This window comes from Myotis davidii, unplaced genomic scaffold, assembly GCF_000327345.1.
Source record: "Myotis davidii unplaced genomic scaffold, ASM32734v1 scaffold187, whole genome shotgun sequence".
In the NCBI taxonomy this organism is placed as follows: Eukaryota; Metazoa; Chordata; class Mammalia; order Chiroptera; family Vespertilionidae; genus Myotis; species Myotis davidii.
In genome coordinates, this window is record NW_006383018.1 from 5,289,670 (window position 1) to 5,314,779 (window position 25,110).

General features: G+C 37.4%; 1 protein-coding gene across 12 annotated transcripts in view; it reads right to left on the bottom strand.

Moving 5' to 3' along the window:
• Positions 1 to 25,110, bottom strand: part of SGCE (sarcoglycan epsilon) — a 75,426-nt gene that overhangs the window by 31,913 nt on the left and 18,403 nt on the right. For all 12 annotated transcript variants that reach the window (XM_015558307.1, XM_006779226.2, XM_006779227.2 and 9 more), the window contains 4 exons: positions 17,496 to 17,618; positions 15,698 to 15,855; positions 13,056 to 13,128; positions 7,412 to 7,610 (listed from right to left, as the gene is read on the bottom strand). In XM_015558307.1, coding sequence (XP_015413793.1) covers positions 7,412 to 7,610; positions 13,056 to 13,128; positions 15,698 to 15,855; positions 17,496 to 17,618 — 553 coding nt within the window. The remainder of the gene's footprint in view (positions 1 to 7,411; positions 7,611 to 13,055; positions 13,129 to 15,697; positions 15,856 to 17,495; positions 17,619 to 25,110) is intronic.

A 25,110-nucleotide genomic window follows, 5' to 3' on the forward strand; every position in this document is an offset into this window, starting at 1 on the left:
AAAATGCCATCCATATGAAATGTCCAGAATAGGGAAAATTAGAGAGATAGCAAGTGAGTAGTGGTTGCCTGGGGCTGGAGGGTGTGGTGGTAAGTGACTGCTAAATGGATGTGGGAGGGGGTTGTTGGAATGATGAAAATGTTCTAAAATGGACTCTGGTAATGATTGTACAACTTTGGAAATAAACTAAAAACCATTGAGTTATAGACTTTAAATAGGTGAATTGTATGATATGTGAATTATATCTCAATAAAGCTTTTATTTTAAAAAATTAAAGTGCAGCACAAAAATTCAAAGCTATGTCAATGTAAGTATGAAGTCACACCCTGAGTTGATGACTATGCTCCAGAGTATGATTACATAAGCTCATTTGGTTGTTCTTATGTGAATTGTACATTTGAACTGAAAATTCTTTTAAAAGAACATTAAACAAAAACCATGATGCCTTTGGGAGGCAAATAGTATATACTATACAGAAACTGGAGATAAAATTAAAAATTGAGAACAAACGTAGATGTGAGCAAACATTGGTAAAGTATGTAGGTGATCAGTGAATCTTAACATAGCTCATAGAAGCATGGAACAGACTGTTGAATCTCAGAGGGAAGGCGGGGTGAGCGGATGGGTGGGAAGAAATCAACCAAAGAACAGGTACACATACATGCATAACCCATGGACACAGACAATGGTTTGGTGAAGGCCTGGGGTGGGAGCTGGCCAGAAGGGGTCAATGGGGAAAAGAAGGGGACATATGTAAGACTTTCACAATAAAGATTTAAACATAGTTCATTTAAAACAAATTACTTGTAAGCTCCCTTTTTAACTGCCTAGCAAACACCATATTTTCCCTTGATATTGTGAAATATATTTGTACATACAGAACTAAAATGAATATTTCTTACAACGGTCCTCTTGCTTTAACATGACACTGATTTGCATTTATAATTAATAATTTTTAAATTAATTCACTTCAAGATAATATAAGTGGGCATAAACATATGTTTTTGGTGCTGTGAAAAGTTTATTTTTTTCTCAAATTAAAAAGCAACACAAAATATTACATAAAACTTGGGATATAAGGACAGAATATTACCAAGATAGCTATTTTCATTTTCCAACTTACTATGCAGCATATTTTTCAAATGCATATATTTAACCTAATTACAATTGTCTCTAAAACATAATTTTGTATCTTTTTTCACTTAATGCGTCATAAACATTTTCCCTATTGTACAGTCTTTGTAATTATAGATGTAAGGCAATATAATTTTTAAGTGCACATGATTTATTCAGCAATTATTTCAGAGTTGGACATGTAAGTTGCTTCCAATTTTTTGATGTTATAAATAATATTGCAAAGACTATCTCTGTGCATACTCTTTAATGTTACTATCTTGAAAGAGATGCCTAGAAGTGGAAACACTTTTATGACAGTTGATACATACTGCCAAATTACTTTCATCTGTACTGGGATGATCCATAAGCTTCACAAACTTAATACGTTCCGAACTGAGCTCATCATCACCCCACCCCACCCCACCTCCACCTGTTCCTCCTTCTCTCTTCTCTCTCAGTGATTGGCATGGCCAGATGCTCAAGCACCATCATCTTTGAGTCCTGTCCTTCTTCCCACATATTCAATCCATCATCGGTCTCTGACATTCACCCTGAAAGAACTCTCACACACGCCTGTCCACTTTGTGCCTTCTCACTGCTACAACTCTAGTTCTAGTCACCATCACTTTCTACAGGGGATGGAGCAACAGTCCCTTAATAGTTCTCCTTGAACCCAGACTTTTTTGCTGTCCTCAGGGAGCCTATTTGCAGAATAAATAACTGAATGAAAAGCATCTTTCCAGTTTAAAAACACAAGCAGTAGAATATTTGACAGTTGCAAAGAGAGTAAATCTTTAAAATTCTTATTGCAAGAAAAAGTGTGTAGCTATGTGTGGTGATGGATAGTAACTAAACTTAATGTGGTGATCATTTCGCTTTATCAGTATATATACATAAAGTCATTACGTTGTACACCTTAACTTATACAACATGTTAATTATATCTCAATAAAGCTGGGAAATCAGTTAATAAGTAAAATGCAAATAGGCTATAAATAATATGTTCAAGAAAAGTAGATACTGGAATTGCCTTGTAGGTAAAAAATAATGTGTGTGTATATATATATGCGTGTGTGTATATTGTTTCTTTTGTAGAACCAGTAAGTTTCAACATGTTGGTTTTAAAAAGTGATGTTGCACGAGGCTATGTATAACAATAACTCTGTATTATGCACACTAAAATTACGTTTTCATAAGCTCTTGTTTTCCTTTCAGCTGGCTTTTTGATATATAGAAATTAAAATTTTTTATGAGGATGATTTTTACCTTTATGACTTTAGCGATCTATTTCCAAACATTCATATGTGTGTAAAGATATGACATTATCGAGGACAAGGCTCTCAAGCAGTGTTATCAAAACTTGGTTCCTCAGATCTGATCTCAGGAATCGGTAAACACAAGATGGAACTTGTTCCTTATGAAGGTTTTTCTTCTTCCAATTTGAGCAACTCATTTCCCTTGAGGGAAAACACATTTGCTGAGGCATTTACACAGACAATGTGAAGAAATGAGAAACGGGTAAAAAATGTAAGTTAAAAGTCTGCCTTTTTCAGCAATAGCCAGATAAATGGGTCCAATGACTGTACGTTCTACCTAACCGTCCAAGGACTGAACGTATTTTATATTTTATTTTGTGTAGATGGGAGATAAGGACAGTTTAGAGTAGAATGTGTCTACATAAATAACACATCGCCCGGGCACTCCTGAGCTCTTCCATGCACCTCGATTCCTTCCTCTGTCCCCTACCCACTTCTTTGTTCTGTCCATATCTGTAGTCAATCAATCACCATAGAACTACATAAATGATCTAATACAGAATAGAAACAAAATAAAGGACACTTCTAGAATCTAGTCCCACTGCGTGCTCAGTCCTCTCCCTGGAGAAGGAATGGATTCTCAGAAGAGGCAACGGGCACACAGGCCCAGGCCTTTCTGGCTTCCTGGGCCTCCTGTTGGCAGAAAGGAGACATGTGGGCCTGCTCTGTTCTTTCACGTGGTAGGCTTAGCACGCCCACCTGCTAAAACGAAAACTTTAGTATCAGCCATTTTCTGCAAAGGTCCCTAATGCTTCAGGATAAAAGCCGCACACCTTTTCCTGGTGCACAAGGCCTTAGGTGGCCGGGACTTGCCTCCTTGGTAATGATCACTTTTGGACCCCTACCCTCCATTTCCAAATCCACCACGCGTTCTTCTCCCTAAGGGCCCAAGCCGTTCCCTCGCCTAGAATCCCCCTTCCTCGTTTTTTGAGCAGGCTGATTTGTACTCACATTTTAAACTCGGGCCTGGCTCCAGTTCACCTCCTCTATGGGCCCTTTTTAGGCATCCGCCCGACGTGGGAGGAGCACTCTTCATTATGACAGCCTCAACGGTAGCATGTACCACACTTTGGTTTAATGTTCTGACTACTGTCTGCACCCTAATGGATTGTGAACATAGACTATAATTTTTTAAAATGTTTTTATTTTATTTTATTTTTTTTGAGAGAGAGAGAGAGAGAGAGAGAGAACTCAATCACCATTTGAAACATTTTTTTCCAAGGGAGAGAAGGGAGACGAAGAGAGAGAAAGAAACATCGGCTGCCTCCTCCATGCCTCCCACTGGAGATTGAGCCAGCCACCTGGGCATGTGCCCCAACTGGGAATTGAACCGATGACCTCACGGTTCCTGGGTCAACGCTCAACTGCTGAGCTACACCAGTTGGGCCATAGACTGTAATTTTAAAGACACTGTACCCCCAGACTAATACACTATTCCCCCATAAAAAAATACTTACAAAATACTAAACTATGAAAGAAAAGCATGAATGTATGCGTAGAACTTAGAAGACTCGTTATTAGACATCTAGGTGCATTGACTTCATTTATTTGTTTTTAAACTTACAAAAACAGATTCATATGGGTCTTCAATATTTTTTTTATATTTAAACACTACTTTTAAAAATTCTATCTGCTATCACCATCATTCCCTAAATGAAAGGATAGCAAAGGCACATTATTTAAAAATAATGCACCCAAAATATCGAAGGTTCATTACTTATGAATAAAGGACATTCTTGTAAATCACCAAACATGGGGACAATTCAGCAGAGCACCAGGGACTGGCCCAGGATCATGACCTTGCATCACAGCGGTATTTGGCAGCCACTGACTTACATTCTCTTCCTCAAGTGTAACTTCTCTCTGAGGCCTTGGTAGGGTGGAGGGCAAACCATTAATTAAAGGGAGTACTCCGCGAGATTGTCTAGGAGAATAAACCAGGATTCTCTGTTGCTGATTGGGGCTAGATCCACATGCTTTGGGAACCAGAGGAAATAGTGGTAGGTTTGACAATCTCTTATGAAAAGTGAGTCTATTCTTTAATCCTCACACCCCATCATTCCCTTCATAGCCACCATTTACACCACATCACTCACCCCAGGTTGGCAGCTCTGCCATGCCTAGAATGAAATATGAACCTGCTCCTCTTGCCACCAGCTTTATCCCAGGCTAAATGCATCCACAGAGTCCTTAGCCTCTGGCTCCGCGTCCGGAGCGAAAGTGGCACCAAGACCACACACTGGGAGAGAGCACAGTTGCCCTGGGGTTACAGGTCTGGCGAGTGAAAGGGAATCTTTCCAGGAGGCTCAGCGTTCCTCAGGAGCTCACTCACTCTGACATAAATCTTTATAATTGTTTTCTGTTAGATTGAGGAGAAGTTTGAAAGCTGTCAGTGAGCTCTGCAGGGATGAAAAATACACATCAAGAAGAAAGAAGAGCTGGGATGCTGTTGGATGGGTTCTTGATGATTGACATTTAGTGGTGCTTGGGCTGTGCAGGGACTGGCTGTAAGCTTACTCTGAGGGTCTACCGTTGAGTTTCTCTTCCTCATCAACCATATATAGCAAATATGGAAACATCCGCAATTAGTGGATTATGGCTACCATGAGAAATAGAAAAATATTTCATGAATTTTTTCTTTTAAAAAGATCAGAGGTTGAGGCTTATGCTACGTATAAAGTAGAACACATATTTAGGTACTTAATTAGTACTTCTGAAGTGTATATTTTTTAAACAAAATTGTATAAAAGGAAGGGATGGTTGTGGGTTTTTTTGCTATCTCTGGCCCTATCTCTTGATCTTTTCACTATTTCATTTTTAAAAGGGATTTGAAGCCCATGTTATTTTCAAAAGAAAGTACAGAGGCAAAAAAGTTTATTAAGTGAATTCGTAATTATGATATACACCATTAAAAAAGAAAGGAAGGCACAAGAGATGAGTTAAGCATTGGACTTATTTCTAAATTTAAGGCAACAGGGGTTTTAAAAAAAATTGTTACCACAACATTAGATAACGACTGAAGAAAATATGCAAAATCATTCTCAAGGAATTATACTCAAGGAGGATTTTAATTAATTAGTGCTTGTAGAGGAATACTGTAGTAATAGAGTTGGCTTTGGGTATAATTTATAGAAATGCTATTTTGAAGGACTTTTTGAATGCTTTGTAAAGGTTATGGCTTAACATTAAATTAAAACTCATGGAAAGCATTTCAAGTTGGGAAGGGATCTGAGACCAGGTTCAAATACATGCCATGGGACTGGCTCTCTCAAATGTCTGATAGCACATGCCACCCTCCAGCAGGTGTTGGGGGTCAGTCAGCTAATGACCGAATTCTCCAACAAGTACTTGAGGGACAAAAATTCCGTTCTTAATTTAGAGTCACATGCGCAGACCCAGCCCTAGACTCAAAGATTCAGAATCCCTAGGGGGAATCAGAGGTTGGAACCTCGATGTATTTTTATTAAGGTGCCTACTGACAAGTCTCAGGCTAGACATAGCTGGGAAGCACTGTTTTAGGTCGGAGTTTGGTTCAGAGAGTTATTTAGTTCAATGTAGTTTAGTTGTTTCCGAAAGTGCCTCAGTGGGTGGGGCCTGCGCTAGTGAGTGGAGAAGGGCTGTGCCCAGCTGAGAGCACCACTGTGGGAAGCTCTACCAATGCCTGGCTTTCATGGTGCTCCCTCCAACATCTTTGCTTACTGTCTGGACAATCATCACAGAACACGTGACTTTAACAAATGTTGAAAAGATTCCCCATTTGGAGAAGGTGTTCTGGGGAGATACCTCTGTTCATTTCTTTCCACAGTTCTCTCTTAATTACTCAGAGAATCAGGTTGTAACTCTGACGTAAACATTTGAATTCTAGAATTACGTTTTCACGGAAAAAGCCGCCCAAAAAAACGAGATAAAAGCAACACTTCTAAGTGTGCTTGGCTGGCTTCAGAACACATTACTGCAACATAGCAGGTACAGCTTCGTTCTGAAATTTGTGAGCTGGACTTGACAGCTCACTGCTCAGCCCTTACCCTGCTTCTGCCTACTCCCTCATACTTTAGTTACGTCTACTTGTGATATTTTCCCTTATTTCCAACAACGTTCTCCTTTATAGCTGTCCTTAAATTTAATTCTTATTAATTCAGGCATTCTAGGTAATTCCAGATATCATCTGTGTAAAAATGTTATCAGGAATATAAATGAAGGAGTTGGAAAGGGAATATGCTACCCCAAATACAACTCATTCCATATCTCATGTGTTTATAGGGTCTGCTTCAGCCTACAGATTAAAAATTAAAGATCAAAGTCTAGCTGACACTGACTTTTCAGTTTGCCCAGGTATAGGAGTGCTTCTGAACCTTGGTGAGGCTTGGGAACAGACAAATCTCTTTCTAAAGCACTGTTGCCCTTCACCATTGTGATGAACTACAGGGAGAGTAAACTCCCCATGGGAGCAAATGAGGAGGTTGAGGCACAGAGGACTGCAGCATTTCGCCCAACGTCACCCAGCTTGAAAATGACAAGGCCGAGCTTTAGGAATAGGTCTCAAATCCGCTTCAGCCACCAGTCACTGACACATGGTGGAAAGAATGTTAAAGGCAAAGAAATAGTTTCCTAGAATAAAGTTACAGCAGTCTGCATGTCCTGCTGCAGCTGATAACTGGGGCATCAATGTCCTTTGAAATTCCGGGTCCTAAATAATCAGTTTCTCTACAGAAGGTACAAAAGACTCAGCACTGTAATTTATGATTGCTGATCCTGATCTACAATTAGATTTCACAGGACCTGGAACATCAGATATAAAGAACCGTTAACATAACCTCTTTATCAATACAGAAAATTGCTAGTATTTTCATATCTTTACAATACCCACATCTTATTTTTTTAAAAAAAATGCAATAGACCATCTTCCATCTATAATAAGTATGATAAGATCACCACATTTAAAAATTCATATTGAAGGCAACAAGATAAAGGTCTGCTTACCCCTCCTTCATGTCATTGATAGGGAGCGGAACCCGGCCGCCCCTGTCCAGGGCCGACGTGATGTTTATGGCATTCAGACGCTCCGGCTGCCACACATTTTTCACCGCCCCAAGGAAGTCGCCGAGAACCTCGCTGGCCAGCATTTCTTCCACATTCATATTTTTAATGAAGAATTCCGCTTGGTATGGTAACGGGAAATCTAATTTTGGTGGAAAGGGTATGCACAGCTTTAGTGAAGTGGTCTTTGGAAAGGGAAACAAAAGAATAATTCTGGACTTGTTTATTTCTGTCACAGTCCTGCCTTTGGAAAATGATATTAATCCTGACTTTAAAGGCTTTCTGTATAACAGGGATGTATCTAAAAATATACATTTGACACAGAATTTTATCTACCATGCATTACAGTTCAAGGGCAGCGAATAATTATAGGATTTGGTAAAAAGAAAGAAGAAAAGGCCAAATCAGCCTCCAACTTGCCAATGACCTGCGGGCCTCCTTTCTTGCCTCACCCAGGCAGAAGGGGCACTTCCGGAAGGCAACATGGGTAGGAATAATATTTTTGTATTAATAGTGTTTTTAAATTAACAGATCTTTTTCAAATATATCGTCTCATTTTATCATTACAACGCTAAGTAGTGCTATTCCTTAGGCACAGAGCAACATTCTTTCCAAATAGAGAGAACATCATAAAATATCAGTACTTGCTTGTGGCTTGTTGGTATATGATTTGAAATAACACATTTTTGAAAATGATATTAATCCTGACTTTAAAGTCTGTATAACAGGGATGTATCTAAAAATATACATTTGACACAGAATTTTATCTACCATGCATTACAGTTCAAGGGCAGCGAATAATTATAGGATTTGGTAAAAAGAAAGAAGAAAAGGCCAAATCAGCCTCCAACTTGCCAATGACCTGCGGGCCTCCTTTCTTGCCTCACCCAGGCAGAAGGGGCACTTCCGGAAGGCAACATGGGTAGGAATAATATTTTTGTATTAATAGTGTTTTTAAATTAACAGATCTTTTTCAAATATATCGTCTCATTTTATCATTACAACGCTAAGTAGTGCTATTCCTTAGGCACAGAGCAACATTCTTTCCAAATAGAGAGAACATCATAAAATATCAGTACTTGCTTGTGGCTTGTTGGTATATGATTTGAAATAACACATTTTTAATGTGCAGTATAGTCACGCATTGCTTAACAACAGGAATACACATTGCATTTCGCATTCTGATAAATGAGTTGTGCGAACATCCTAGAGTGCACTTACACAAACCTGGATGGTATAGCCTGCTGCTACACACCTAGGCTGAACGGTATGGTCCATTGCTCTTAGACTACAAGCTTGTACAGCAAGTCATTGCACTGGACACTGTAGGTAATTATAACACAATGGAAAGTATTTGTGTGTCAAAATATACAGTAAAAATAGAGTATATTGTACCTGAGACTAGTATAAAATAATATTGAATGTAAAGCAAAGTTGACAAATAAAATAAAAAATTATGGTATAAAAGATAAAAATTGTTGTACCTGCATAATGCCCTCACCATGAACGGACCTTACAGGACTAGAAGTTGCTCTGGGTGGGTCAGTGAATGAGAGGTGAGCGAATGTGAAGGCCTAGGATATTACTGTCCACGACTGTAGTCTTTATACAACTTTACACTTAGGCTACTCAATGTATTTAAAACAAGAGCTTAGCATTGTGCTACAATGTCACAATTGCTACAGTATTACTAGGTGATAGGAATTTTTCAGCTCCATTACAGTCTTATGGGGCCATGTCCTCTCTGCAGTCCAAAATGTTGCTATGTAATGCATGGCTGTATTTTGGAGCATGCTAAAACATTACGGAGTACTTTTTACTAAAATAAATATTGATTATGTTTTCAATAAAAATTCTGAAATTATAACAATATTACTATTTTGATCACTCCATAATTAAATATTCTAGAAAAGTTATATTTTAAAGTGATCATTAAATTCCTTACCTCATACAGATTTAGCTCTCCTTTCCCTAATATCTCATAAATATTACTCTCCAAAGATTTCAAAATTAATATTTTAAAACAATTGAATGTCCAATTCATACTCTCAATAAAGAGTAAATATAATTTATTTCATTTTCTCAAATGTTATTCTTGAACTGTAAATCATCATCTCCCTTGTTCTAATTGTTATATTAAGATAAAAATAGCTTTCTTTTTGTTTAATATTATTTCTGTAATAATAAAGGCTTATTTTTTATTAATACTTACAAACTAATGGATTGAGGTGAATTGTCACATTTGTTACTCACAACCAGAGCGTGAGTAGGTCTTTGTGTTGTTCTCCATTCTTTCAGAAGGGGAATCTGATTTTTGAGGTCCAGAAATTTACCATCATTTGAATTTATATGACTTTTATCTAAGCTAAGGGAGACTGTATACAAGTGCTCCTCTTTAGCAATTACTATCGTAATATAAACAGGTTGGTTATCTAAATTGTTCCTTTAAAAGGAAAATGTTTCTGGACTATACACAGAGTAATTTTTTCTATGTATACATCCTCTGACTTATTTCATTAAAACTCATATCTATAAAGCATTCCACTCTTACTTAATAATAAAATAAAAAATAAAAACTACACAATAAACAACTGAAATCGTGATGACCTCATTTTTTATGAAGGCACTTTATTATGAAAGGGTACGTAAATGCCTGTGGTGATGTCAGGGTAGACATTCTGGCTTTAAAGTTTTCAAGAGAGTTTTCTAGAGTGTGGCATCTCTTCCTAAAGAATGAGTTTTCCAAGGCCCTAGTCACAGAAGGTTCTTTACTCATTTCTGACACTGTCATTTATGCTGCTTATGGTTTTGTTAGATTTGCTTGATGTACAGGCCATCTGCAATCTTCTAAAATGTGATATATATATTCTCTTTTATGTAGGTAAGTTTCCTGTTTCATACAGAAACATTTCCTGTTTCTTACAGATAAACAGTAGCTTAATCATACTACATTTTTCCCCATACCAAGAAATGGTTGTGCAGAAATATGTCATGAAGAACAGTGTCTTGGCAATAAATGACATTTATAAATAATGCCAAAGACAGTTTTTGAGCATGCGAGAAGTCTACCCTCTCTTAATTTCATTCAGTGTTTTTACATCCACTGTGCAAAACTTGTTTCTTATGACCCATGTTACTTTTTGGAGAACTGTTTCTTGGCTTTTCCTAATCCAGGTGACCCCACTTTGTCGTTCCTTTATGAGACCGGCGGCCGCCACGCCCCTCAGCGGCTCCGGGCTGTGCAGCTGCCTGCTTGTCTACCCAGCCAAGCGTGGCTGCCAGGACTCCCAGAGATGAGTCACTCAAGCTTTCTAACTTCGGGGAAATCCCAGGCCTGCTATATTTGGACATCACAGAGGCCAAGGGAGCAGTAGGCCAAGAGATTGGTGGCAGGCCTCCGAGGTACTGAACCCAATATAAAGAATCACTCTGTGCCTCTCCTTCAGCTCCAGGCTGTGTGAGTCTCCAGGACTAATTTCCCAGTAGGCCTCTCCAAGCAGAAGACAGCTGGGCAAGGAGTCAGACGGAGCGTGATTATCCTGATATGCAACTCTTATTTCTTTTCCTAACTTTATCTGGAAGAAATGGCATGTACGGAGGCCAGGCTCCAAGATGCACATCCGAGAGCCCATATCAATTCCATCTATACCAGCAAGGACAAAGGCATGCCACTTGGTTCCCTGGTTTTCAGAGCCTGGGGCACCAGAACCCTCTGTGAAAAGCAGTAAAGCAGCTCTGTCAGGAGTAAAAACCCCAAACCCATCTACTCTTCCTCCCTCGTCAACACATTTCAAAACCCCTATTTTTAGATAAATAGCCCCTAAAGCCACCTTTTAATTCTACAGCTGTGTAGCGGTTTTCCGCTAGTGTCTGCTTGGACATGGGTCCCCACACACCAATAACACCTATTAGGATGCCTGTGGACTCTATATCCACAGGACTGAGAGAAGACTTGAGAAAGAGGAGGTTCAAACTACAGATATACCTGACAAAGGGCTTTGAGTCACTCTGAGAGCGTAACGGTGAGGTGAGTGATCCACGCTCACTGTCAGGTAACTATATAACTAACGGTACTGTTGAAGTCCTTAGGAAAAGGAAACTTTGCAATTATTCTGTTCATTAAGGGCATTCTAATTCTACAGGGACCGATTAGACTGGATGCCAGCATCCACATACAACTGGAGTCAAGTGCAAGTCTCGCTGACCCAAATGTCAATACCTACCAAAGCCCTTGGGAAGTGAAAAAGTGGACAGGGAATTTTCTGTCCAAGCCTACAGAACCGGCACTGGGACTTGCTTTGCATATATGAAGGTCATTCACAATTTCGAACTAGCAGGTTTGTTGTCTGCAACCGATATTGCTATAACCCCTGGGAAAAACTCATGCAAAGCGGTTCAAAGTCTTCAAGCAATTTCCTCAAATTTTTTTTAATTTCCTCAATTTTGGATTGCATTATCAAATCTATAGAAATTGTTTTCTTTTGTATAGTATAAAAGCAACTTTTAACTTAGCCTTTGCTGAATTATCACACAATCCAAATGAGTAGGTTCTGATAAAGTTTTTTGTGTTTGCTCATTTGTTTTTAATTGTACTGGGACATGGAAGAATCCCTCTACCCAGGGTACACACTGTTTTCCTGCTTTCAGGAGGGAAAATGCCATGTCCATTCTCCTCCTGTTACCCTCATTCATAAATAATATCTGGTACAGAGAGGATTACCCCATGATATATACATTTTAACTGCAAAGTTTTTAGTTGGTATGTATTTTTCCCAATCAAGTGCCAAAATAGGGTCAAATATTTGAAAGTGTAATTCTTGGAGTAGTCCTTGGGTCCTTCCAAATCCTCAGAATCACATAATTTGAGCATCTGTAACTCTAAATGCTGATGGACTCTGGCAATTACTGAGGCATGATTAGCTATTAGGAAGTAGTGTGTGACCCAAATTACAGTTTACTTCTGTCCATCAATAGCTCCTTATCTTCACAAAAAAACTATGATAAGTTATAAAGTAAAATAATGAAACTACCTAATAATTACTGATTGTGTACTCTGTGCTCAGTCCTAAGTGAAGCACATTTCATGCCTAATTCATGGAATCTGTATCCCAGACTGATAAGAGCAATTTTATTCTTAGTTTTATTTTAAAGATAAGGAAAACAAGGCCTGAAGAAATAAGTGACAACCTAACACAGTGGTAGGCAAACTCATTAGTCAACAGAGCCAAATACAACGATTGAAATTTCTTTTGAGAGCCAAATTTTTTAAACTTAAACTATATAGGTAGGTACGTTGTTATTAATTTAATTAGGGTGCTCCTAAGGCTTAGGAAGAGCCACACTCAAGGGGCCAAAGAGCCACATGTGGCTCGCGAGCTGCAGTTTGCCGACCATGGCCCTAACACATCATGGTATTTATAACAAATTAAATATTGCTTAGTTTTCTTTTCAACATTTTACTATTTCATTAGTTATATTAGATGTCTGGTACTTTAAAATCTTTAACTATATTTTACACAGACATAAAATATAATGAAATATTCTTGTAAACAAAGAAGCAATCAGCAACACATTTTTTCATACCTACCTTCTGCTGACATTATATTAATTATCAAATTATGCCTTGCAGTCTCAAAGGTACGCCTATTGTAGGCAGTTATCTATCGGAAAATGAAAATCATATTAAAAAAGTGAAATGTTATTTGGAAAATAAAATTCATTAAGGACAAAATGAAAACATACTGTCCTTTCCATTTTCATGATTTGTTTATATACTTACAAAATATTCCTTCTCTGTGCAATAAGAACTCAGAGCTTTTAGCAATATTATGGGAAGAGAAATCATTAGTCAGGTCTATTTAACATGCCAAAACAAGTTAAAATCAGAGAGACTCTTTCACGGAAGACCGTTAAGTGCTCATCACAATGCAGAGGTACCATTAGTAAATGGATTAACCATTATGAATTACTTACCAGTGCCATTGTACAATTTCAAAAACACCAAAACAACTTTTATTTTTGTACTTTTAAATGAAGCTTCAGGGCTGCCCTGGAAAGGACACATTAAAACAAGCACATCCCTGTGTTGTTTACACACCAACCAGTCAAAAAACACGTCACGAATAACCCTTGGGAAATCACATCTCCACTTACGATGGGAGTAAAACAGTAAGGGTCATGGTCTATAAAGCTTATGGCACATGCTCAAAAACACAGATCAATCCCTTTGTACAGTCAAATATTAGCGAACATTTGAAGAGCCAATGACCTCACATCAAAGTCAACTCAGAAATAGCCACTGCAAACAGCAAACAAAGCGAAGGCCAAAACCAGAATAATAGTTCAAAAATCAAGGAATAATTAACTTTATGACAGATAGGAAATCGTTCAGACAGGTCTGCAGTACCTCAAAAACCCCCAAAACTAATAGATTGTGCAAAGTCTTAGCATCCCGGCACCAGCCTTCTGACAGTGATTACAGCTGTGGTTGACACTGAGGAAAAAAAGTAGAACAAACTGACTCATAAAAGAAATATCTTGCTCATTTAAAAATGAGTATCAAAGAACTTGTATGCATATATGCATAGCCCAAGGACAGAGACAATAGTGCAGTGAAGGCCTGAGTAGGGGACAGGAGTGGGATGGAGAAGGTCAATGCGGGGGGGGGCTGGGGGAGGGGGGACACCTGTAATACTTTCAACAATAAAGATAAATTTAAAAAAATAAAAACAAATATTAAAGATTTTCATAGCATCATAAAGCTTTAAATAAAATAAATTATACTCAGAAATATTTATGAATACAGTAAAAAATCAAAATTTTGGAGTCATTCCAAACCTTTAATAATATTTAAAGCAGACTATATATTTTGAAAAGCAGACTATTACACAAAGTTAAAAGAACTCTCCCCACAATCTGTCGGATTTCTGTTGGATTTAATGACTTCCTACCTATATTTTTTGGACACATGATTAATTAGATTAACAATGAAATAAAGACTAGTCATTGAAGAAACATTGGTACTAAACTTATGGACCTGGGTCTTAGAGAAGACTTTATTAATTTGACCCCAAAGACAAGGGAAGCAAAGGCAAAAATAAATGAATGGGACTATATCAACCTAAAACGCTTGTGCACAGCCAAAGAAACCACCAACAAAACAAAAAGGCCGGCAACCTAGTGGGAGAAGATACCTGTAAACAACAGCTCTGACAAGGGATTAATAACCAAAATATATAACAAACTCATACAATTCAACACCAAACAAACTCTCCCACTTCAAAATGAGCAGAGGAGCTGGACAGACACTTCTCCCAAAAAGATATACAAATGGCAAACAGGTACATGAAAAGAGGTTCAGCTCCACTATTAGGGAAATGCAAATCAAAACTATAATGAGATGCCACCTCACACCTGTTAGAATGGCTATTATCAACAAGACAGGTAATAATAAGTGTTGAAGAGGTGGAGAAGAAAAAGGAGCCCTCATTCACTGTCGGTGGGAATATAAACTGGCATAGCGACTATGGAAAACTAGTATGGAAGTTCCTTAAAAAAATTAAAAAGGGAGTTCTCCTATGACCAAGCAATCCCTCTTCTCTGAACCCACTCCCAAAATTTGAAAACACTTATTCAAAAAGATATATGCACCCCTTTGTTCAATGCAGCATTATTCACGGTGGCCAAGACATGGAAACAACCAAAATGTCCTTTGATAGATGATTGAATAAAGAAGATGTAGTAGATATATACAATGGAATACTACTGAGTCATAAGAAAAGATGAAATACTGCCATTTGCAACAACACAGATGGACCTTGAAACTGTTATGCTAAGCAAAATAAGTCAGTCAAAAAAAGCTAAGAACCATATGATTTCACTCACGTGGGATATAAAACTGAAACTCATAGATACAGACAACAGAGGGAAGGGATATTGAGGAGGAGTAAAAGGGGCCAAATATATGGTGGGTACACAATGCAATATACTGATCCTGTATCATAGAAATGTACACTTGAAACCAATCTAATCTTATTAACCAATGTCACCCCAATAAATTTAATTTAAAAGACTCTGGAAATTCACAGAAAGGAATGGCACATTTCCAAATGCAATCTACAGTGTTTCCATGCATAAAATACTGGAAACTATTGCCATGTAATTTTAATTCCAAAATTTGAAACTCAAATTACCAAAAAAACAACAATTTTGCTCATTCTAAGACATTACCTCAATGATTGTTGGTTTCCCCACATTTTCAGCTGTTGGAGACCCGTACAGGACTCCATCACTATAGGGTGTCCTTTGGATATATCGAAGCCATCCAGGTCGGTCTGGATAACCCATTAAATTTGTGTTAAATGTTATGGGATCATTACTAATCTCGCCTAGATAAGAAACACAGAATTAAAATACAAGTTAGTTATTTCCACACATGTTGCTTTGGTAGTTTCAATCAAAATATTTCTGTCTTAAATTTTTTTTTTTACATTTGTAGCAAACTAAACACACACACACACAAAGCCAAATCCATCTGGGAATTCAAGATTAGGGCCTCATGTAAAGAAAAAATCCTTTTGGTTGTTCGTTTGTCTAGAAATCTAATGTAACAAAGAAAGCAGATTCATACAACTTCAGAGGAATTTTTCTTTTCTTTTTTTTTTTTCTTATTTTGGTCACCTAGGAGTGGGAAAGTTTTACCAATAAGACAACTGTCTTTCAGAAAAATCTCCCAATCATGTTGAGGTGTTCATCTTCTTGCGAAGCCTTCCTTTCATGAAACTCTGGACACTATCAAACTAATCTTAAGGAATATCTCAAAATTATAAAAATATTATTTTAAAACAAAATGATGTAATTTTAAAACAATGGAGGATGATTTGAAATAAAAGTGTTACAAATCCAAAAGAATTGTAATAATGACAACATTTATTAATGATAAATAATAATAATAATGGCATCATTTATTAGCATGTACCTGGCCCTGTTACTGTGCCTAGATTTTACAGGCACTACAGTATTTCATCTGATTTTGAAACATACCTATAAAAGTAGTACTATCATTAGCCCTAATCTTGTTGATGAAATATGTAATTTTCCATGTTATGTAACTTCTCTGTGGTCATGTTATGTGGTAAAACTAGAATTTAATCTTGGCTGACTCCAGAAACTATGCTTTTAACTACATGTTTGCTTCTCAAATATTAGAGTTTGCTCAAAAGGTTTAGCTAAATAGTTTTGCAACATAGAATACCACATTAAAAACCATTTTTAAGTAACTGATAAAAATACTACCTTTTATTCTAGAATGCTGTTGATAACATGGTTAACTATATTTTATGAGTGTTTTCAGGTATGCTTTTCATTATATAATCTACAAAAACAATGTTTATATTAATTGTAATGCTCTAATTTTCAGAAAATTCATTTTTATTTGTTACTTAAGAATTATAATAATTTAATACATTTTTTCTTGCCAGTCTTTCTATGTCTTCATTGATTTCATAGCATTTGTCACAAAAATGTAAGCCAATAATGAATCAAATAAGACTTTGCAATTGGTATAACTTTAAGGGAAAAATTAATCTTCATTATATAAAATTATTCCATATTATAAAAGCTTTTTTGAGAACTTTCTTAATACCATATTTCATGCTCTTCTATAACATATGTATAGGTTTCTAAAAATCAATGTACTATGTAAGATTCAAAGTTTTAACATGAAAGTCATAATTATATAACTATAATTATTTCTATGCAAATACAGGTACATCATTTGTCAGAAGCACAAAGCTCAAGATTGGGAAACCAAAAATATGCTTTCTTCAAAATCAAAAATGAATTATTTCCTTCTGCAATTAAATTTATAATCTTATGATGGAAAATAGCCTACAATGACCAATTTATCATGCACCCAAACCATTTCAAATGTTAACAATGTTTTATCATATGTCACCTAGATTATACACACTGAACAGAAAGGAAAACGTAGTAAATCTATCACTTTTCCCCCCCATTGAAGACATACCAGGTTTGGGGTAAGGTGGAAATTCTCCCTTAAAAGACTCTCTTTCCAAAACATGAACAAAGAGGACACCAGCAGATGGGTACACATCGCGATCAGAGTGCACCTTCGAGAAGATGGTGTACACTGAAAACGAAGAGGGAAGAAAGGAGATTGACAAATAAGGAGATATGCTCTTGACAATTCACTTACCCTGTAAGGAAGGGAAAACTGAAGCAACATGCAACATATTATTAAGAAATTTGTTTTAAAGGGAAGTGATTTTAGAACAAAACATCAAACAACTAACTCTTCCGACTTGACATGTTTAGAGACTTTTAAAACACCGTGTAAACAAAATTAGGCACATTTTAATGTTTTAAATTGTTATTAAATAGTGAAAACATTCATAACATCTTTCTGGTGATTTCATTGCAATTATTACCAGCAAAATGCATCATAAGAACTGACCAACTACATAATTGCTACAGGTTTTTTTTCCAAAGCAAAATATGAAGTGTAAGTTTTAAATGGTCAGAATCTATGCTGTATTAATTGTTTGCTAGACAAAGCACATCAGAGTTTATAATACCATCGATCTATGTAAGGCAACTTTCATATATACTGATTAAAAAATGCGTTGATACTTTTTCTATATGTGTTATTTCTCATCTCTCTCCTAGAACTGATTTATTCCATTTTACCTGATCTTGACATTTAATAACTCACTCAATATAAACCTACATCCTAAATAAGTGATATCAATTACATAATAAAATTCAGTGCCAATAATTGCTTTAAGTGAAATGGGGTAGATTTCATGATTCACTGGTTACTTAAGATATATGATGGGAGTGCATTAAAATGGCCAAATTGGTTTGATTAGTTTTCCACCTATTGTTTTTCCTCCGCTATCAGCATCTCCACCAACACATTACTGCCATTACCCTTGTCACCTCTACAATCTCTTTTGGTTTTCTATCTTCCTGACTGGCTAGTGGCTGCAATTTTTAAACAGATAAACTCTATCAGGCCAGTTCTTCCTCTTACTCACTGATGGATTTGTAAATGGAGTAATTAACCTTAGGAACCCCAACGCTGCTTTCTTCAGGCTCACAACTAACTAAAAGCCCTGGATAGCGAGATCGCTGACAGTAGATTTTTCAGCGTAAAAATAGGAACTCCCACAAAAATGTTCCTTTATCTGTGAAAACTTGTCCCTGCGGTTCTGTGGATGGCTGCCAAAAATGTAAAACTAAACTAAAATATTTGGCTTGTAGCTTCACGTAGATCCATAGCTTTACTACGAAACCCACAACTTCAAAGGCCATGTCACCGAGGGAAGGAGGCAGCAGGCTGGGTTCAAACTAGGTCTGCAGGGAGACTCGTCCCTTCCTGCCTTGTTTAGTGCGAGTATTCATACGTAGTCTTCCCATGGCCTTCAGAATACCAAACTTCTCCCCAAGAACAACTTCCTCACAGTGAAAATGATCCCATTCTCAAAAAACGTTAGTGTACGAGTCCTAGAACTGTGAGGATAGAATTTGAGGTTTTTCAGCAGCTGACTTCCACAACACCCTCTGGAATACAAGGTGCCATGGAGAATGCAGCAATGAAGGAGACCTAGTCCCTGCCTTCCACGAGCTCACCATCTGGTTTGGGAGACCAATGTACACCTAACGTGGTATGATCCAGAGGAGTATGCTGCTCTGGCAATACCTGGGAACATGATTACCAGCAACAGAGGCTAGAAAGAATTGGAAAAGATTTATGGGAAAGTAGAATTCAATGTGGCTTTTAAAGTACTAGGAAGGTTCTGAAACTCAGAGACGGGGAATTCGGGCTTTGCAGCATCAAACACACATACACGATATAATTGCGGAGTTGCGTGGGGTTCTTTCAAGGAAGGGAATTAAACCAGGGGTGCTAGATCTTGGGGTATATTTCAGGTAGGGGGAGAAAAACTGGGAAGACAGACAAATTATGCAGAGTTGTGAACTCCTCCTGAGCAGTTATTTCATTCTATATGTAAAGAGGAGTTTATATCCAAAGCACAGAAATATTTCGAATAATCTAAAGGGATCTCTTCAGAGCTAATCTAATTTATTCTTTCTAGAGATTAAAAGCACCTTGAAGTTCAGCTCTGAATTTTATTTACCTTCATTATTTTCTCGGCACCTAGAAGGTATCTGGCATATTTGAATAACGTTACCAGTGCCTACTGAACGGATGAATATATTCTAATACAAAACACTGCAGAGGTAAACACGGGTCTCATGTTTATGGATTAAATATATATAATACTCCATTTAAATTTCAACGGTGTAACAAATTCTCATGGGTGTGTAGCAGTTTACATGTTACCCTCCTCCATTTACATTACTAATTACTAACCGTTTCCCTTAGTGCTGGCTGTCATAAGGTGGCAAAAGCAAGCTTACAAGCAAAAGGGAAGGTTCTTAATTAAATAATATTGAAATGATTCTATTTTCTATATAGTTCTTGGCAGGTCCTGAAGTGGAACCATGAAAAGGTACCTGCTATTGCAATAACGCCTCAGTTCAAGGACAAGTATAGCACATCTACCTCAGTCTGTTTCCATGAAAGGCATTTCTGCAACCTACAGAACCAAGCTGCCATCTCGCATGGGCCTCCTGGGCTCTGCGATGACACACGCTTTTCTTTATTCACGTGTACTCCAATGCCCGTCTGCAATCTGCTGAACTGCGTGCTGGTCAGTTACCTTGGCAACTCCACAGGAAAGCCTCTTCACTTCAAACGTATAGTATGCCATTTACTTTGAGAAAAACATATACAGATGTGTGATACGTTCATCGTTCAGAAGTGGAAAAATGATTAAGCCAGTGTGTTTTGTTCGTGAACGTAATACTTCCTTTCTGTAGCAACATTGAAATGATGAGCGCCCTCACAACATTTTAGAGAGGTACCCTGTCCCTTACCCTCTCTGGTTTGTTAACTTGCAAAGCAAACAGCTCTTCAGCAGAGGCTATTTGGGCAGTGGTTACACCTCACTTCCTTTTGAAAACAACAAGTGACAGAGAATTCGAAGTTATAGGCTCTTATTCTAAACACGAACGCCATAGGGTCTGCACCAGCACCCACAAACGCTGTTACTGACTGCTGCACCCTCATCTGCCCAGGTACTACTCACAAACAGGAAGCTCGAAGCACATTGTTTCCCTTAAAAGCTAGTCTTGGAAATCAAATATAAACACTCAAAGAATCCCCAGACTAAAATGAAATAATCTCTGGGGTAGACGTGTACAGGACCAAGTTAATCAAGCTGAGGTCGCAGGTCGTGGACTCTTTGTGTAGCATATGGCTTTGCACCGGTCTCCAGCTGCAAACCCATTACCTTTGCAAACACATGCCACTGGACACAAATGAAACCGGAAACCACCGTGTGGCCAAATCCGTGCAAATCCATCACCATTAACGGGAAAAACAATTAAACCAAAAGTCCAGCCCACAGGGGGTCCAAAACACCATCTTCAGACGGCAAGAGTAGCTAGGTCTGCCAAGATTAAAAACTGAACACGAAAGTCATAAATAACAGATTTTTTTTTTCAAAGGAAAAATGATATATCTGAGTTGAGAAGAGCAAAAGGGTATTCGGGCATGGCCGGAGTAATCGTTTCACCTTCCAATGTAGCTCCAATGTCCCTTGCTACCATGCTAGCAACGTCTTTTCACAAAACTGTTTTCCCCATATTCATCCTAAGGTGTGGAAACTGTGGACCATGTCAACAATATACATTACATTACAACAGAGAGCCAAGAACCAAATAACAGATGATAATGGCAATCACAATAAAGTGGGACTTCATCCTAGCTCAATAGCATCCTGTCTTCTTTTATTGGTCCATTTGACATTTTTTCCTTATGGGAGCAATATCCTAATGAAAATATGAAAGTGTGCTTATTTATAATGACTTAAAAACAAAAGCAAATGTGGATGTATTTAGTACACATTAACTTTTGAAGGGATTATGGTATTTCATTCCTAAGGAATCTATATAGCACGTAACTTCACAATTATTACATGATTACTTTTAATGGCATACAGGCATGTACAGAGTCCCTTCTCTACAAAGTCCATAAAACACTTGCCCTTTTTTTTTCTGTATCACAAGTACAAGTACATGGCTATAAAGATAAACAGGCTGAGGAGTATAAGACCCGACAAGCCCCAGTTAAATTTAAATCTTAAAGCCATCTCTCCTCTGAAATCTTTGGGAAGAAAGTCATAAAGTCATGTTCATATTCATGTGCAGGTGATCTTTATTAGTAACCTGTTATGTGTATCTCTCTCTCATTGAGACTTTATCCACAAATTAATCACTTCAAAGGGTCCACTTATATAATCAATTACTAATTTGTGTGGTTTAAGAGAATATTTTACAATCTTAATTACCAGGAACTCCAGGAAAGAAACTTGTCAGAGGGCTGCGTTTTCTAACGCACTCAGTGGTCGATCCTCTTTCCTGGTGGGTGAAGATGGCACTCTGGCACATCAATTATTGCACTCTGTTCTATTATACAGCGACACCCTTATAGGCTGTTTGGTTGCTTTGTCATTTACTGATCACACTAGCGCTAGCGGGTCCCAGCCCAGCTAATGCTTTTGAAAGGCTGTGTGTTTTATAGATTTTCTGTTTTCTCATGTGAGGACACGTTGTCAGCTGTCATTTCTCATTGCATCAGTATGTTTCCTATATCAGCTTCTCTAGCCCCTCTAATTTGCCACTATTTATCTGCTGCAGTTTAGAAAGCAGACTTCCAAATGAGGTGGGCTTGCGTGTTCAGGTAGGAATACATCGGTAACTGCCTCAGCACATGTTCTGCTAGATGTGAAAAACAGGACCCTGCATTTGCAGAATTTATTGTGGCATATATCCCGGTTCTTAGTGGATGCAGTAGACTTCTGAATAGATGATCTTACTGCCATCGGGATATAGGCTTTACTTGCGGAGATGGCAGCGTAAACTCCATGTATTAAATGCATTCAGAAGTAAGCATACCTAGAAAATATTAATTCAATCTATCTGTTCTGTAAACATGAACTGTCAAATCAGAGTGAATGAATTTAATGCATTGCATATGTAATAATTTCTTACATATTTGATGTGTGGGAAACATACTGTATAGCTGAAATAAAAGAGATCTATTGATTAAGTGATTTATTACCCTTAGCAATAGCTAAATCAGCCTGCAAATATCACATATTCTAATTAATAAGTAATGTATTACTAAGAAATTAAAGTCTGTTTATAAAAGCATTTCAATTTTGTTAATTTGTCTCTCATGTTCATAGAGTTTTAAGATATAAGCTAGTCATTGGAAAATATGACAAGGGTGCTTTATGAGAACAAATTACTTACCTAATATAGTGGAAATGTCCCAATTGCTTAGAGTATTGCCTGAATAGGAAATATTATACTTACTATTTGGGTAAGAAAAATGAAGAATATTTTTTAATATGTTTAAGATATAAGGATAATACTGAAAAGCCACTTACCTGATGAGACTTTAAAAATTAACTTTTGCCTAAGCAACCAAGACATCTCAATTTCTCAAAATCCTTTTCACAGAAGATTGCAAACGTTAAGAATTAGAATATTTTTTAAAAAGGAAGTTACACCCAAAATACAATTGCTAAACTTATTTAACTATACAATCATCTCTGAAAATTAAAAATTGTAAGTACCGGCAAGAAAAATAAGGCTTGTCTTATATTTTATAGTTTTAACAGCAAAAAGCTCTGTATGAGTCCCCGAGCCCCTGTATCCATGAGCACGCCAAGAAGCTGCTGGCAATTCATCAGAATTGATTATAAGAGATGAATCCATTTGCTATCTCTGCATCAACAACTCATTTCAGGGTTTACAGAAGCTGATGTTTATGGTTTCCTCCCTAATTTATTTTTTAATGTGTAATTTCTATAGTCAAATTGAAATATAATTACTAAATCAAATAATTGCTGTAGAAAAGTATTTTGAGGCACATCAATACCCAGCCAGGTACACAACCTGTTTTGCTTTTTTCCCCTCTAAGATTTACCTTGTGTTTTATCAATCCAGCTTTAAAAATCGTGGCTTTGAAACAAGCTTTTCTCAGCAGTCTGCTTTTCACCTATGAGTTTACTCAACATCAGAGTGCTGCAGGCCACTCATTTGGGGGCGGGGGAGGGATTCAGCTAATGTTTTCTTTTTTATGTTGACACTATTACAGATGTCTCCCACTTCCCCCCTTTACTGACCTCCATCCAGGCCCCCTCCCTTTGTCACAGATAGCCCGTGCCTCGGCTGTAGAATTAATCACAGGGAAGGCATTAAACTGCCTTTTTAAATTCCATTCTTCTAAGAGATATGGCCATTTTTCTTTACATGAGGCAGAAGAGAAACCACTACTTTTTCTACAAAAACCAGAGTGTTTCTTCATGACACACACACCCCCACTCTCACCTCTAACTGAAGCCACTTACTGAAACCATTTTTCTAAACTAGAGCTAAATATCTTGATTTTTCACGTAATAACAACGTGTTTTGCTGTGGTTTTTTCTTTTTCTTAAATGTCATTTGGAAAGTGGCTGCAAATCATTATGAATTGGTGATCAATAAACTTAGTCTCATAGAACGCTGCAGTTGAAAGGGCTTTAGATGTCATCCTGCCTGACTCTGCTAACAAAAAAACAGATCATAGTCACTTACTATTGGGATATGGCCGCAGCCTTCTACTTAACTGAGAACTCCTGACAGATACCACCAATTGGAATTGGCATGCCTTTGCTCTCCTGGAGAGTTCAGTCTTCCATTTTATACATCACAAAATTGAAGCCAGCAAGGCAAACAGATTCAAGGCTATTGAACTAGTAAGAGGAAGAGCCAGGACTTGATTCAAGGAATCAGTATTTTGTTTGAAAACATAAAGTAATACATTTGGTGGCTGTACATTATATTATTAAATCTACCACAGTAAGCTAATTATGTTCCATAACACCTTAACTTTCTTAATTATCTCTCTTGCTTTTCTGACGAGTCAGAATTTGTCCAATCGAAGATCATTCTATTATTTCATGAAGTTATCATAATTACACTGCCCCATTGGAAAAAGTGAGTTGACAATAACAATTTCAAGATACAAACCGGAAGTTTCTTTTGTTTAAAGAAAGAAAAAAGTTTGAGACATTTCAGCCCTCATAGCTAAGAGTCTAGAAAGAGAAACTCACATCTCTGGTTGATGGTCTTTTGAAGTCCTAACGTGGTGATCCTTCCTCCTGGCTTTGCCACCTTTCTGAGGCAAAGAAGAATACATCTTAAGTCCTAAGAGCACTTCCTGCTCCTCTCCAACGAAAGAGGGGTAAAAGGTCACCCAGAGAGATTTTTCTGTCTTTGAGCCATGCAGTCCCTTGACTGTCAATAGCTAAGAAGGAGCCTCCTTTGAGACGGCAAAAGGGAATCCTACCCAATTATTCGACTCACATATTACTTCATTCCCATGAATGTCTAATTAAAGTTTAACATTTAAGTTGAAAATAATTAGAAAATCAGCACAAGACCATTTTGGTTTTCTCTTTGTTTCTTAGGGAAGAAAGCATTAGAAGTTTATCAGTAAACCT